At 46.9% G+C, this 15,351-nt stretch overlaps 1 protein-coding gene across 2 annotated transcripts in view; it reads right to left on the bottom strand.

Moving 5' to 3' along the window:
* LOC148477429 (exocyst complex component 5-like) overlaps positions 1 to 15,351 on the bottom strand; it is a 73,434-nt gene that overhangs the window by 12,883 nt on the left and 45,200 nt on the right. Inside the window, exons 5-12 of one of the 2 annotated variants that reach the window (XM_088456762.1) lie at positions 7,918 to 8,112; positions 6,047 to 6,111; positions 4,662 to 4,690; positions 4,274 to 4,383; positions 3,784 to 3,828; positions 3,541 to 3,681; positions 2,325 to 2,407; positions 1,008 to 1,217 (exon numbers count right to left, since the gene is read on the bottom strand). In XM_088456762.1, coding sequence (XP_088312888.1) covers positions 1,008 to 1,217; positions 2,325 to 2,407; positions 3,541 to 3,681; positions 3,784 to 3,828; positions 4,274 to 4,383; positions 4,662 to 4,690; positions 6,047 to 6,111; positions 7,918 to 8,112 — 878 coding nt within the window. The remainder of the gene's footprint in view (positions 1 to 1,007; positions 1,218 to 2,324; positions 2,408 to 3,540; positions 3,682 to 3,783; positions 3,829 to 4,273; positions 4,384 to 4,661; positions 4,691 to 6,046; positions 6,112 to 7,917; positions 8,113 to 15,351) is intronic. The other variant, XM_088456763.1, reaches the window with a different exon arrangement.

A 15,351-nucleotide genomic window follows, 5' to 3' on the forward strand; every position in this document is an offset into this window, starting at 1 on the left:
AAGACAACTCCGCATTATCAGTATTATAATTTCCTTTGTATCTCTGGCATTCCAGATTCATTTGGGATTCAAAAAGCTTTTAGCAATGTTTTACAGAAAATCTATCAATACAACTGGAAATGTGGGGTCAGTAATTTCCACGCATAATAGAGTCAGACACGTTCTACCTCCCTTCTCAGTTAAAAAATGCCAAACATATCAGACAGAATTAATAAAAAGTTGCTGCTGAGAAGGCTGCAGTTTGAAGGGGAGAAAGTTCAAACTGAAAAACCTATCATGTCATTCATAGGTTTTAATGTTATGGTGACAAGAATAGACAAAACATTGGACTATGGATCACTATTGTGATTGCAGCTGCGATTACGCACAAGGCCGTCGCACAGCCAGTATAGACGCGCTCACTACCGCCATCTCACATCTGTAATACCTTCCAGTCCTGCGTATACATCGGTCCTTCGCGCAGAATTACAACTGATCTGACCTTACTCAGAAATTGCTAACCTCGCTGTATGCAGCGAGTACCCCAGCTGCGTTGCCGTCGCAGTGGCTATTTTATGCACGCCTATGCAACGGCGTTCAAACGGACAGGCATGCCTTCGTTTCTTTGCCCACCCCCAAATGCTAACCTCCATTCACTCACTCTGCGATGGCAGACATACTTGCCGATGCAGAGTCAGACAGGAGAGGGGGGGGGCAGGGACGTGTTATGCTGCATTCTACAGTAGGGCCGACGGGCGATATCGTTAAAGAACTGCGGGAATGCGCATATCGTGGGTACACACTAGACGATGTACCCGATATGTTGCTCCGATCCGTGGGACCGAACGACATATCGTCTAGTGTGTACCCCCTTTACAATGTTTTCAAGTGAACCTTTCTCATTTAAGGAAGTCATTTAAATTGGTAACTGTAAGCAAAGGGATAAGAGTCAGATAACACTGTGGTATTGATTTAGAATAGACACTTTATCAGAGTAACGCAAACACTTTTGCATATATACCACTTACCCTCCAGTTCCAATCGGCCTCTTCTGATGGTTCTTAGAATCATAATATCGTTGTAAGATCACTGAACTCCGACTTCTTAAATAAGCAGTTTCTACATCAATATAGTTCTCCAAGTAAGAAATGAAAATGGACTTGATCAACTTGGACAAAAAAGTTTGCTTGTCTGTTCCCAAATTGAATTCCATAAGCTTACTAGAGAGAGTAGTAGTTCTGTAGAAGATATAAAACACATATACCAAAAATTAGTGCATGCCACGAGACCCATCTGCATGGTCCAACAGAAAAGTCCTCTGCTATGCCCAACAGACATCTTTTAAAAAGAAAAGATTGAACACAATTCTTAGAAAGGAAATATAATGAAGATATTAGGTTCAGGTTTCAATGAATATAGCCATTTGTAAACATTTTTGAATTATTTTATTCAATTTCATCACAAAGTGCAAACAAAACTCTAGCGGCCTTTTTATCAATAATATCTGTGGGATATCCCCTGAAGGGATGCAGTCATTTGGTCGGCAATAACAATGTTGACAGTTATTACGTCGACATGTTCACATCGACATGTGAACTGCCGACACTGGCAGGGTTTAGGGCCAATGTACTCACCAGAACCCTGCGTCCATCTGTATGGGCGCAGATTGGGAAATCCCAAAATCGGGCAATAAATCTTAAATTTATTCAATTGTGGTTTTCAGATTGCTGATGTATGGGGACCTTAACAGATCTTTTCCAGTGATTTGCAGATCATTTTCAGCAAACACAGATCTGTCAATCATAACACTATGTCTGCAAATCAGCTGATCATGTCCATACACTAGCAATCTACAGCCCCAATCCATCTGTGAAATCCAACATGTTGGACAATCTCATTTAACAATTCCAATCACTTTTTTGGTTGCAATCTGTGAAGCCCATACACTGCAGATTTGTTTATACACAAATAGATTGCAAATTGCAGAATTGCCACAATCGATTGCTGATGTATGGGGGCCTTTAGTACATAGACTCTTTAGTCCCAGAATCACTATCCATATGGTACTGCATCCTATCAATGGATCGGCAACACTGTCATGAATGCTGGAGCAGCTCTACCAATGACCCCTCCCACGCCATACAGATGACAGGTGCACTTTAAGACAACACACAGAACTTATACTTTCAAAGCAACAATTCAGCAATAAATATATGCAAGATAACTTCAGTTGTTTCTGCCTGCAGCCAACACCTTGATAAACACACTCCTTCCCCCCCCCCCCCCCTCTACTAAAGCTGCACAACATTACTCAAAATAAATTTGCCACATTAATCAAGTTTTACCTTGTGTACAGATCATAGAGATTGTTCAGATATTGCTCAGCATCCGATTTTCTACATTCTTCCAACTGCTCTTTCACAAAACTCTAAATTGGAGAAAAAGGCACAATCTTAGCTGACTTCGGGAAATGGTATGTTAACCGTGTCCTGTACAATTAGCCACAGCCTATGTAAACAAAATTAGGAATGGTTAGGTTTTCTTTCATCTGGATGTAAATACGCTAGTCACAGTCTCACACTTATCAGGCTCCCAGAGATACGCCATTAGAGATGATACCTATCAGCAATGATAAACATTTTAAAATACAGTAGGTGAAGGATACAGTGAGGTCTTTATTAAAGGTCTCAGGTGAAAGATTTTGAATGGACCATTCTGACTATATGAAGCGGCCACACTTTTTCCAATCTCATGGAAGAGAGGTCACATTGCTTAAATCCACATCTGATTCTTTGGGGGAGTTTTTGCACCTATTCAAAAAGCCATACTAGACAACCTAAATACCAGATAGTCGCAACAGGAATCGGTGCCCATATTTAAGATATTCCCATGGGTTACTACTACTATTAATTATTTATACCTTAAAATCCATCATCTTGCTATATTTATAATCTTGTTCCTTTCAAGTTTAAAAACTATTGTTCAATGCTGCCAATCAACAGATAGCTGAAATGTGCAAAGTACAGCAAAATGGTGTTAGGACAACAGTGAGTATAACCTTTAAATGTATCATGCTTAATATACGAGCAGCTATAAGCATCTTTGTAGTTGTGGGGCCGTCCTATGTTGGAGAAGAATGGATGGTACGGTGTACACTGAAAATACAAGACAACAACAGAGCAGAAGTCTGATGTCCTGGGACAGATTTTTCTAATTGATACCTCTAGTTTAGATTGGTTGATGTACTATTTTGGGCAGCACAGTAGCAGTGCTAGGGTCATTCACTTCTGACCAGGGCCCCATCTGTGTGGCATTTGTATGTTCTCCTGCTGTTAAACATTTCTGCCTTTACTCTACATCAGCTTTCAAAAATGTCATTAAGTTACTGATTTGATGAATATTGATTATTGCTTCAGCACGAGGTCAAACCTACATTCATGAGGTAATGGATGACGGTGAATAAATAGCTTACACACATTGTCACAGATATTAAATTAGTCCACGCTACAAAATGGCTGCTTCCATGGCTTGCAAGCGACATGCCCACTTTAAATGGCGTACCTGAATTTTGACCTCAAAAATGTTTTGTATAAGTTTGGCCAAAATTATTTCTGGATTACTGAAAATATCTCCAACTTCTTTGTTTACACGCTGGCACAAGATAGCCGAGTCTTCAAATATGTCATTTCTCAAATAGGCTCCCTAAAACATAAAAGGGGACAATACAAAACATCACCATCATACATGATGTATTATGAATAACAGACCTAAAACACACTTCAGGTGTTATATAGTTCATATTACCTCTTGACACTGATTTATGTACACATCAACACAGTGGGAGTAGCCCTGTGGAGAAAATATTGTAACATAAATCAGAAAGATAACTTACATTCACACTTTATTCATGTAAACACTACATTATATGTCCTGCTCTTCTTGCTGTGAGATCCTCAAGTTACTAATTGGTAATACCAAGCAATCTACCATGTTATTTTGGCCACTAAGGCAAAGTTTCCATTGGAGTTTATAAATATGTAATCATATGCAAGATGTCTCTAATTAATAAGATATGCAAGGAGAATAAAAACCAAATGAAATATTTCTCTTTAAGTTTGTGGACACATCAACTACATGTAATAAAAAAATCCCATTTTGTGGGCTAAAGTAATAGTCACAAAAATGCAGAGCCGAAATGACGTCACTATTCACAGAAAATGAAGATGCTGCATTCTTCTGTTTATCGGCTCAACCACAAAATTGATGACAGGTGCAGTTCAAATAGTTCAAGTACCTTGAAGTGAAGCAATACTGCAGCCACTTCTCTCATACGAGAGCTCTCTCCTCTTCTCTGGGCACTTGTAAATTCCTGAATTAACTGGTGTTCTAGATCATGGTATTTACCTACGAGAAGTCAAAAGCTAGTCAGTTCAGCATTCAGACCACACAATTTCGAAAAAAAATAATAAAAATGGAAACACATATGTGGCAATGTCTCCTGTGCCGCTACCCACTTATGGAATACCTGCCATGCCCAATCAGAGACTCCCACGGCCTTCAAATCTAGGAACAGAAAACCCATCTCTTTATTACAGAGCTTCCTATTACTTCCACCTATGTCTGGCACTGCAGAGCACCTTGCAAATCAACAAGAATAATAATAATAAAAATACAGAACTCACTAGCAATTTTTGACTTCACTTCAGCAAACCTGCAAGGAGAAAATAATGACTGTAAATTAAATAAAGGAAAGGGAACACTTTATAATGGAAACTTATTGCACAGTTCATTTTGTCGATAATATAAATCTTTAAAGAAAAGGTCTTGCTATATGCAGTAGCTTCAATGTTGCTCTTCTCAACTTTTGTATGGGGGCCTTAAAGCATTTGTTGAGGGTGCAATTTCTGATACATTATAGAACCCCCATCCCACTATTTTTTTTTAATATATATTTTGCAAGAAAGGCACCTGCTTATCAATGCAAGTCATTTACCATATTGTATAGGTTGACATACAGTAACTTTGATAACAGTCAATCCTGGGATTGCTCTGTAAAGCTGTCTTCTGGAACATTCATATGGTTGCTGTGCAAGGTGCTCTATAGCAACCCGAATGCTGCTTGAGAACTTGAAACCAGTGACAGGAGGCCAGCATAGAAAAGCAAGTGGCAGTGAGAGGGGTGGACATTTCTAAATATTCACCCATACCCAGCAACACACAACAGTGAGAGAGCACCTTTATACTGGGTTGGTCAAATGTTAAAAATCAGAAATCGTATATACACGCATGCTGGGTCTCAATATAAGTACAAAACCCTCTCTGGAGGTTGAGTTTCCCGAAGTTTCTATCACACTGCATAGGTGAATGCCGCAAGATGAGAGGAGGGGGTTTCTAGCAAAGTACGGAGTAAGTGCTTCAGTGAACCAGGTTTTCTGAAGCACTGAAAATAAAGAGGATTTAATTAGCGGAGTAAAGGTGGCCACACACCGACCACACACTGAACTAACTTTTTAGTCAGACAAGCCAACTTCTCCGAAAACACCCGCCCCCCCCCCCCCACACACACACTTTTTGCTTTGACTCCAGGATGGATGCTATCCACCTGGATAGAGCAGTTTCACATTGGTTATCTTGGATTCAAAAAGAAGTTGTCGCTGTCCTGGACCCGACTGAGATGTGGGGGAGGAGACAAAAGCAGTGACCGAAGCACCACTGCCAGTGACCGGGAACAGATCAGGTAAGGCAAGTTTTAGTCTGTAAATTCTTCATGGGGAAGGGACAGGATTAATCTACTGTTTTGAACATTAGAATATAAAGATTGTGCTTCTTTGTATTTCTATATGTTGGTTTCTGACATTTCAATAACCCAGAGCTTATGCAAGACCATGTTGGTTACATGTTCTGTACAGTAGCAATCACAGTCCACCTATCTTGCATGTGTGTCCCCCACCACACTGTAGGCAAGCCATTGTAGAAGCCAGCTGGTAAAGCATGATGGGCATTGGAAAATTAAGAGCTACACCACAATAAGATATGGGGCTGTATTCACACCCACCAAATTACTTACCTATCAAATGGCAGCTCTTGAGCAATTAAATGCAACTTCTGAATGATATCAGCTGCCTCTTTGATCTGTGAATACAATAATAATATTTAATAAATAAGTTTGTTATTAAATATGTATTGTGTATCAATTCCGTCAAAGAAATATATAAACCAAATCTCTGGTGATGTCATAGGTTCAGAAACGTTTACCTATAATTCTGGTATTTTTAAGTATACAAGTAGGTACAAATGAAAAGAGATGACAATTATGAACAAACTAGAAAAGGGAATGTGACAAACAAAACGGGTTTCATTTACAATGCATGATAGATTTTAAGTATGTATATTGTGAAAAGCTCATTTCAGGAAATATGTAAACAGTATGAACTACAATCGCACTAATTCTTAATTTGCATTTGCCTTACATTAATATACATGGTCACAGCACTGACACACAATGGGAGAAATGTATTAACTGGTGGTTAACGAGCAGTAAATGTCTGGACCTCTGCGACCCATTATAGTGGTGAAGCAGGTCCAGGCACATGAATTTTAATATGGATCCTGCAAAACGAATGAACATCTTAACTTGAAATTTCCAAGGCAGCCATCAATAGAGCAGACTCAACAGGAAAAAAGTCTGCACAGGAAATATGTAAAGCTGGGTACACACTTAGCAGATCTAATGCAGATCAAGTGATCTGCAGATATATCTGCCGCTGCAAGTGAACGGGCGATCGGGTGATGGCCCCAACACACAGTACAATTAACAGATATCTGCCATCGGCTGTGCAGCACAGCCGACGCGATATGTCTGTGAACGACGTCGTTCACAGACATATCGCTGGCACACACTGGCCGAATGGGCATACGATATATCGGCCGATCAATTGATCGGCCAGTATATCGGCCAGTGTGTGCCCAGCATTAAGGCCCCCATACATCAGAGATTGATTGCAGCAATCGTGCAATTTGCAATCAGTTGTGTATAAAAATCTTTCCCTTTTTCAATCGATTGCAGATTGCAGAATTGCCACAATCGATTGAAAAAGGGAAAGATTCTTTATACACAATTGATTGCAAATTGCACGATTGCTGCAATCAATCTCTGATGTATGGGGGCCTTTAGGCTGCCCCCAATCGTCCATCTGGTGTTGCCTTGTCATGTCTAGCTGAGGACAGGTAGTCCATGGCTAGAATTAAGTATTTTTCTTTATTCTAGAGAGCATATCCAGAGGTGAGAATCCCTCAGAAGCAGAATGTTAGCCGGCTCCAGTTCACCAGCCAACACAGGGCCTGATTCAACAAGGAACGCACGTGTGCAGACGCACACACCAGTCCGCTGCGAGAATCTGCAAATCAGTGCATACGCACGGAGACCGCAACACAAGTTGCAGACGCCCAGCCCCATACCAAGCCGCCCATCTCCCTTTACGCACAACATGATCAGCACGCAAGATAATGTAAACATCGGTAACATCGAGAACCATCAGACCCATTAGCATAATAGTGGTTGACGTGACCTGCCGCAGGAGTTTGCCTGCTTCCTGTGTACAGCTTACGGTATAGCTACATATGCTGCTGAACTGCCTTAATTATGCACACCCCTGACCACCCCCCCCCCGTTACCACCCACAAACGGCACTTCTGGTCAATCAATATTGGAAGGGTCTGCGTACACACTCCATTTAGTCTGCATACCATAACGTGATCGCACTGGCTAATTCGCGCACGCACATTGCGATGCATGCGCAGTGCGAAAACATCGGCAAAGTGCGTGCGTTCTCTCCTGTGCGTTCCTTGCTGAATCAGGCCCACAGTCCCATGGAGGAGCAAAGATGGAAGTCTGACATCTTCACCAGGATTACAACAAGAGATATGGTAAGAACTTACCTTTGTTATCTCGGTTTCTACGAAGTCCATAGGGTCCACAGGGTTGACCTTGGGGTATAGCTGGATCTGGATCCACGGGCACCACGCAGTTAAAGCTTTGCTGCTCCCAGGATGCACTTGGGTCCGTCCTCCTCTATACCCCGCCCCCGACCACAGGCACCTCAGTTGGTAAGCAGCTAAGGCCGGAGGAGGAGACTAAACAGAGAGAAGTTAGACTGGAACACACAAGAAACCATACTCACAGAAATGGGAGACGGAAAACCGGTGACCAGCCACACAGCCCATTTGAAGCCAGGTGCGTCAGGGCGGGCGCCCTGTGGACCCTATGGACTTCGTAGAAACAGAGATAAAGGTAAGTTCTTACCATATCTCTTGTTTTCTACTTCAGGGTCCATAGGGGGTCCCCACAGGGTTGACCTTGGGGATGTCCCAAAGCAGTTCAACTAAGGGCGGGGACGCTCCTGTGCTGAAAGGAGTACCCGGCGCCCAAAGGATGCATCCTGAGAGGCGAAGGTGTCAAACGCATAGAACCTCAAAAACGTCTGCATTGAAGACCAAGTAGCCGCCTTACACAGCTGAACAGCGGAGGCGCCACGTCTAGCAACCCAAGAGGGACCCACAGAACGAGTGGAATGAGCCTTAACAGAGGCTGGCACAGGTAAACCCTCCTGTGCATAAGCCTCACAAATAACGGAACGAAGCCAACGGGCTAACGTTTGCTTGTTGGCAGGCCAACCCCTCTTGTAAAAACCGAAGAGGACAAACAAAGAATCCGACTTCCTAACCGAAGCAGTCCGGTCCACATAGATTCTAAGTGCCCAGACTACATCTAAGGAAGCCTCACCAGCAGAAAGATCGGGTGACTGAAAAGCTGGCACAACAAGTTCCTGATTAATGTGGAACTTTGAGACCACTTTGGGCAAAAACTCAGGACGCGTGCGGAGCACCGCCCTGTCCTGGTGAATAATCAGAAAAGGAGGGCGACAGGAAAGCGCCCCCAATTCTGAAACCCTCCTGGCAGAAGCAATTGCCAGGAGAAAAATGGTCTTAAACGTCAGCCACTTGAGCTCCACCGACTCAAGCGGCTCAAAAGGAGGACCCTGCAAGACCCGCAGTACCACCGCCAAGTCCCAAGGAGCCACCGGAGGCACAAAGGGAGGCTGGATCCTGAGAACACCTTGGAAAAAAGGTGTGAACATCTGGCAGTGTAGCAATCCGTCGCTGAAACCACACGGACAAAGCAGACACATGAACCTTCAGAGAGGCCAGGCGTAAGCCGAGGTCCAAACCCGATTGAAGAAACACCAAGATTCTGGAAACCCGGAACACCTGCGGATCATAGTTTCTGGATTCACACCACTGAAAAAAGTGCGCCACACCCTGTGGTAAATCCACGCGGAAGCAGGCTTGCGTGCCCTAAGCATGGTACCAATGACCGAACTGGAGAAACCCCTAGACCTCAAGACGGCTGTCTCAAGAGCCACGCCGTTAAAGACAGCTGACCCAGATCCGGGTAAAGGCAGGGCCCTTGAGACAACAGGTCCCGACGCTGAGGGAGAAGGTACGACGCGTCGATGGAGAGGCACCTCAGAACGGAGTACCAAGGACGTCTGGGCCACGCCGGAGCCACCAGCACGAGCGTGCCGCCGTCCTGCTTGAATTTCCGCAGAACCCGAGGAAGCAGGGATATCGGAGGAAACAGATACGCCAGGTGAAACGTCCATTTCACCGACAGAGCGTCTACCAGACAGGCGCCTGCGTCTCTTGTCCTTGACCCGTAAACGGGCAACTTGTGATTGTGACGGGAGGCCATCAAGTCCAGCTCCGGCAGCCCCCACCTGTCCACGAGTAGCTGAAACACCTCTGGGTGAAGCGACCATTCCCCGGGATGCACGTCGTGACGGCTGAGGAAGTCCGCCTCCCAATTGAGGACTCCGGGAATGAAGACTGCCGAGATCGCTGGAACGTGACACTCCGCCCAAGCAAGAATGCGAGACACCTCCGACATTGCTGCCCGACTGAGAGTTCCCCCTTGGTGGTTGATGTACGCCACCGTGGTGGTGTTGTCGGACTGCACCTGAACCGCCCTTCCGTGAAGAGCGGGGCCGGACGAGTGCAGGGCCCTGTATACCGCCCGCAGTTCCAGGATGTTGATGGGGAGAAGTGCTTCTTCCGCGGACCAACGACCCTAAAGCGATAATGAGCCGGTCACTGCCCCCCCAACCCCGGAGACTGGCATCCGTCGTGAGAAGGACCCAGTCCGGGATCCAAAAGGGGCGCCCCTCGACCAGATGCGCTGTCTGAAGCCACCAAGCCAAAGACTGCCGAACCTCCGGGGACAACACCAGCATCTGAGAGCGGATCCGGTGAAGTAACCCGTTCCATTCCGATAGAATCAGCCCCTGCAGGGGCCGGGAATGGAACTGGGCAAATTCCACCATGTCGAATGTCGACACCATGGACCCCAGAACTCTCATAGCCGAATGGACCGACAGGCGGCAACTGCTCAGGCAACGGTGTATCCGCAGCTGCAGGGAGGAGACCTTCTCCGGAGTCAGGAAAATCCGTTGCTGACGAGAATCCAGCAGGGCTCCCAAATGAACCATCCGCTGTGATGGAATCAGGGAGGACTTCTTCCAATTTATCAACCACCCGTGTGCATGAAGACAAGCAATGGTCAGGTGGAGTTGTCGAAGAAGCACCTCCGGGGAGCTCGCCAGCAGCAGAAGATCGTCCAGGTACGGCAACAGACGTAGACCCTGACCCCGAAGGTGGGCAGCCATAACTGCCATCACCTTGGTGAACACCCTCGGAGCCGTGGAAAGGCCGAAAGGCAACGCCCGAAATTGGTAGTGATGGTTCAGGATAGCAAACCTCAGATACCGCTGATGTGCCGGTGCTATGGGCACATGGAGATAGGCGTCCTGGATATCGAGGGAGACCATATAATCCCCGGGTTCCATCGCCAGAATGATGGAACGTAACGTTTTCATCCTGAACTTGGGAACTCTGAGGTATCTGTTCAGAGACTTCAAATTCAGGATAGGGCGATGAGAACCATTGGGTTTCTGTACCAGAAACAGAGTAGAATAGTACCCCGTCCCGCGCTGAGACTGCGGAACGGGAACAATGACCCCTGCTTGTAGCAAGGATTCTATAGCTACCTGAATCTGGCCAGCTTTGGTCTTGTCCAGAGAAAGACTCGGGCAGAAAAACTGGTGGGGCGGCCTGAACCGAAAAGACAGGGCGTACCCCTGAGAGACTACTTCTCGAACCCAGGCATCCGTGGTGGTATTGTGCCAACACTGGGCAAATTGGAGAAGTCGGCCTCCCACTCTGGGGTCCCCCAGAGAGAGGCCCGTCCCATCAGGCAGCAGGCTTATCCTCCTGCTTGGAAGAAGGGCGCCGAGCACTCCATGCCTGCTTCTTGGGCTTGGGTGCGGCCTTGGTCGCCGAATGTCTCGGGAAGGACTGGCCCTTGGCCTTACCCTGAACCCGAAAGGACCGAAAGGCAGAGCTCCTCACTTTAGCCGGCGCAGAGGCCGAAGGGAGGAAAGCCGACTTGGACTTAGCCAAAGTATCCACTATTTTGTCCAAATCCGGACCAAATAGTAAATCACCATTAAAAGGCAAGGCCTCCAGACCCTTTTTTGAATCTGCATCAGCCCTCCAGTACCTCAGCCACAGGGAGCGCCGAGCAGACACCGCTGCAGCCGACACCCTAGAAGTGAGCAGGCTGGCATCCAAAGACGCTTCCCCAATATAGGAAGCTGCATCCCGCATCTGTCCCACTAACGCTCTCTGGATATCCGGAGCCTCATCAGGAAAGGTATCCTCCAAGGCATTGGCCCAGGCCTCAATGGCTTTAGCCACCCAGGAGATAGCCATGGACGGGCGAGCCACCGCCCCGGAAAGAGAATAAATGGACTTTAAACAAGTCTCCACCTTCCTGTCCGTGGGATCCTTCAAAGAGGAGATAGACGGCAATGGCAGCGTCGCGCTTTTGATCAAGCGGGTAACGTGGGAATCCACCGCCGGCGGAGTCTCCCATTTCCTGCAATGAGCTTCAGGAAAAGGATAGTTCGCCGCCAACCTCTTCTGTGGATGGAACCTCTTACTGGGTAATTGCCAGGCCGCCGCCATATGATCCGTTAATTGATCAGACAGGGGGAACACAGTTGAAGTCACCTTGGCCTTTTTAAAATTAGGAAACTTCGACCTAGGAGCCGGCGCATCATCCTCAACATGTAGGATAGCCCGCACCGCCCTAACTAAGGCTGGAACATTAATGGAGGACTTAGCTTCCACCTCCTGCCCCATGGCATCAGAGTCAGAGTCCTCATGGATTTCTCCATCATCTGAGGACACTTCCGAGTCTGACAACTGTGCAGCTAGTGAACTCACAACCGGACGTTTAGACGCCCTTGGTGGCACATCACTTTGCAACATCGACTGAAACGCCGAGGATGAAGCCGCCAGACTCTGTACGAAGCTGGAGAGAACATCCACCCAAGGCGGAGGAGCCGTCAGAGCAAAACTCTGCAAAGGCACTACAGACTGACGCGTCACTGGGGGAGACTGCACATACACAGGCAGTCCCGAGTAAGGACCCACAGTCTGGGCCCCGGGGGGAGACCGCAATATTTGTGGAACACCCGGGGAATGGGGGATGGTGGGCTGAGGCAACGCCCTAGAAGGGACCGCTGATGGGACCGATAACCGGTCCGCAATAGACGCCAGCACCTGTGAATACATTGCCCAAGGAGGGTCCTGTGACACAGGGGGGTTGGAGGGGCCCGGTACCAGCTGGCACCGCCCGCACAGACCATCCTGAGATAAGTCCTCCCCATCAACTCCAGCAGCACAGCGTCTGCAGGAAAATAGCACAGGAGCCACAGAGCGCTCAGTCTCCTCATCAGACATGATACCGTAAATACACAAGAAATACGTATCACCAGAGGAATTACGGTTTTAACACCCGCGCACTCACCAGTATACGACACAACAGCCCAGATATGGTACCGTGTAGCACACAACAGTATGTGACTGACCCCACAAATACGTGATTTATATAAGTGAGGGTCTCAGAAAAACGCCCTTCCCCCACACACCTGCCGGGCCGTAGGAGAAGGAAAGGGATAGTTATAAGCTGACAGCAAGGAGAATAAGTCACAGACAGGCAGCACTAGCAATAGTCACATACAATGCAGAAAAGTTAGTAATCACTGCACCTTCCGCAACAATCAACCGCCCAGATTCAGTGTCTGGGAGGGCTATAGCGCTGTGTACACTGTCCTTTAGAAGGGGAGAGGTACACAGGGGGACCGGTCCACTTGATACCGCCTGGGAGTCTGCGATGCCTGCCAGTAAAGATGGCCGCCGGAGACCTCAGAGGAGGAGTGGCCGTAAGATAAGAGCAGCTCAGCGACGCCAGACTGCTAGTTGAAAGGCGCGCTGAGCTGAGGGGAGGAGCCGCTAGACAGGGAAGGCTGCCTCCCCTGGCTAGCAATTAACCCCCGGGTTGCCGGTCCCGCTACCAGCCTGTTACCCTGGTGGTCTAGCGGACACGCGGGGTATTCCTCAATAGAGGGGGAGCCCGCCGCCGCCGCAAGCGCCTCCGGTCTGTCCCCAGAGACCGGAGGCTACTGACTGCATACAAAGTATTCGCGGGCCGCCGCACGCAGCGACCCGCGGCTTACCTGATCCCCGTCGCGTCCGGCAGCAGTCAAGGGAGTCCCCAGAGCCCGGCTAGTACAGGCTCTGGGGTCCCGCCGCGATCCCCAGAGCTGTACTGGCGTCGCGGCGCCAGCGGGGAGAAGGAGCGGCAGCGTGGACGTCCTAAAGGACAGTCTGATGCTGCCGCTCTAAAAATGTATAAAAAGTAGAAAAAAATAAAAAAAATTCTCTTTTAAAATAAAGCTATGGGGCTGCTCCTGCAGCCCCACTGCGACAGGGTGACCCGACTCCGGCCGGGCACCAACTAAAACTGAGGTGCCTGTGGTCGGGGGCGGGGTATAGATGAGGACGGACCCAAGTGCATCCTGGGAGCAGCAAAGCTTTAACTGCGTGGTGCCCGTGGATCCAGATCCAGCTATACCCCAAGGTCAACCCTGTGGACCTCCTATGGACCCTGAAGTAGAAATTATTAATATCTTTTAAGTCAGCTAAAGAAACTTTGGCATACTGTGTGGAGGGGATCAGCTAAAGGAACTTTGGCATACTGTGTGGACGGGATCAGCTAAAGGAACTTCGGCATACTGTGTGGAGGGGGTCAGCTAAAGGAACTTCGGCATACTGTGTGGAGGGGGTCAGCTAAAGGAACTTCGGCATACTGTGTGGAGGGGGTCAGCTAAAGGAACTTCGGCATACTGTGTGGAGGGGGTCAGCTAAAGGAACTTCGGCATACTGTGTGGAGGGGGTCAGCTAAAGGAACTTCGGCATACTGTGTGGAGGGGGTCAGCTAAAGGAACTTCGGCATACTGTGTGGAGGGGGTCAGCTAAAGGAACTTCGGCATACTGTGTGGAGGGGGAGTGAGGTAGAATAAACAGGTCTCTATTTTTTTCAGAAGATAGAAAGGAACAGCTCCAGGTATGGGCACACCAGCAAAATGCCTTAGTGATTGATAAAGCATATAAAATCAAAGGGAAAGCCTCCAGGGACATAGCTTTGTAGGCAGAGAAGGCTCAGGCTACATCAGAGCAGCAGGATGGAGTTCTTGGAATTACTTTCATAAAACAAAATGGGTGTGGCCGCTTTAGCTGAAGCCGAATTTGGCATCAAGAATATAATATTGCAAGTTGAAGTTACCCCAATTCAGGAGTGAATTTAACTGCTTGGGTATTGAACCTAATAGCAGCAGCTGCAATGCAGGGAAATTAATTCTTTGAATGCCTAAATGGAGGTCCAGTTTCTGGCCCCTAACTGGCAAGGATAAGGGGGAATCGCCCTAAACATTGCAGGGGTTCAAAAAAAAAAAAAAATAATAATTATGATTTCCCCTTGATAACACAGGAATATGTGGACTGTACACATCTCGTCAGCAATTCGCGAATATATGCATGTTTATGTATTTTATTATTACTTTTATTGCATTTAGAGTATATAGAAATAATTGAAAATATATAAATTAGTTGTGCGAGTTGCAGAAGGCCATATTTGTCGAATGGCCTCAGGCCTAGAGAGGATGAGGCCTACCCTTTTCTCTTTAAAGTAAGAAAATCTGTGTCTGATGCAGCAGCCATCCTATTTAATGTTTTAGCAATAAGAATTGTAGGTTTAAAATGTAAGTTTTAGAGTGTACAGACTAGTAGACAGCAAGTCTCAGATTTTCTAAATAAAAAAAAAAAAAAAAAAGAAGAGTTAAATCAAGATAGCCTTGGTCTGCAAGAAGCAGGAGCTAAAGACTACATGGGAACAGAAACATAACACCGAAT

This window comes from Taudactylus pleione, unplaced genomic scaffold (genome assembly GCF_031769625.1).
Source record: "Taudactylus pleione unplaced genomic scaffold, aTauple2 ptg000712l, whole genome shotgun sequence".
Classification (NCBI taxonomy): Eukaryota; Metazoa; Chordata; class Amphibia; order Anura; family Myobatrachidae; genus Taudactylus; species Taudactylus pleione.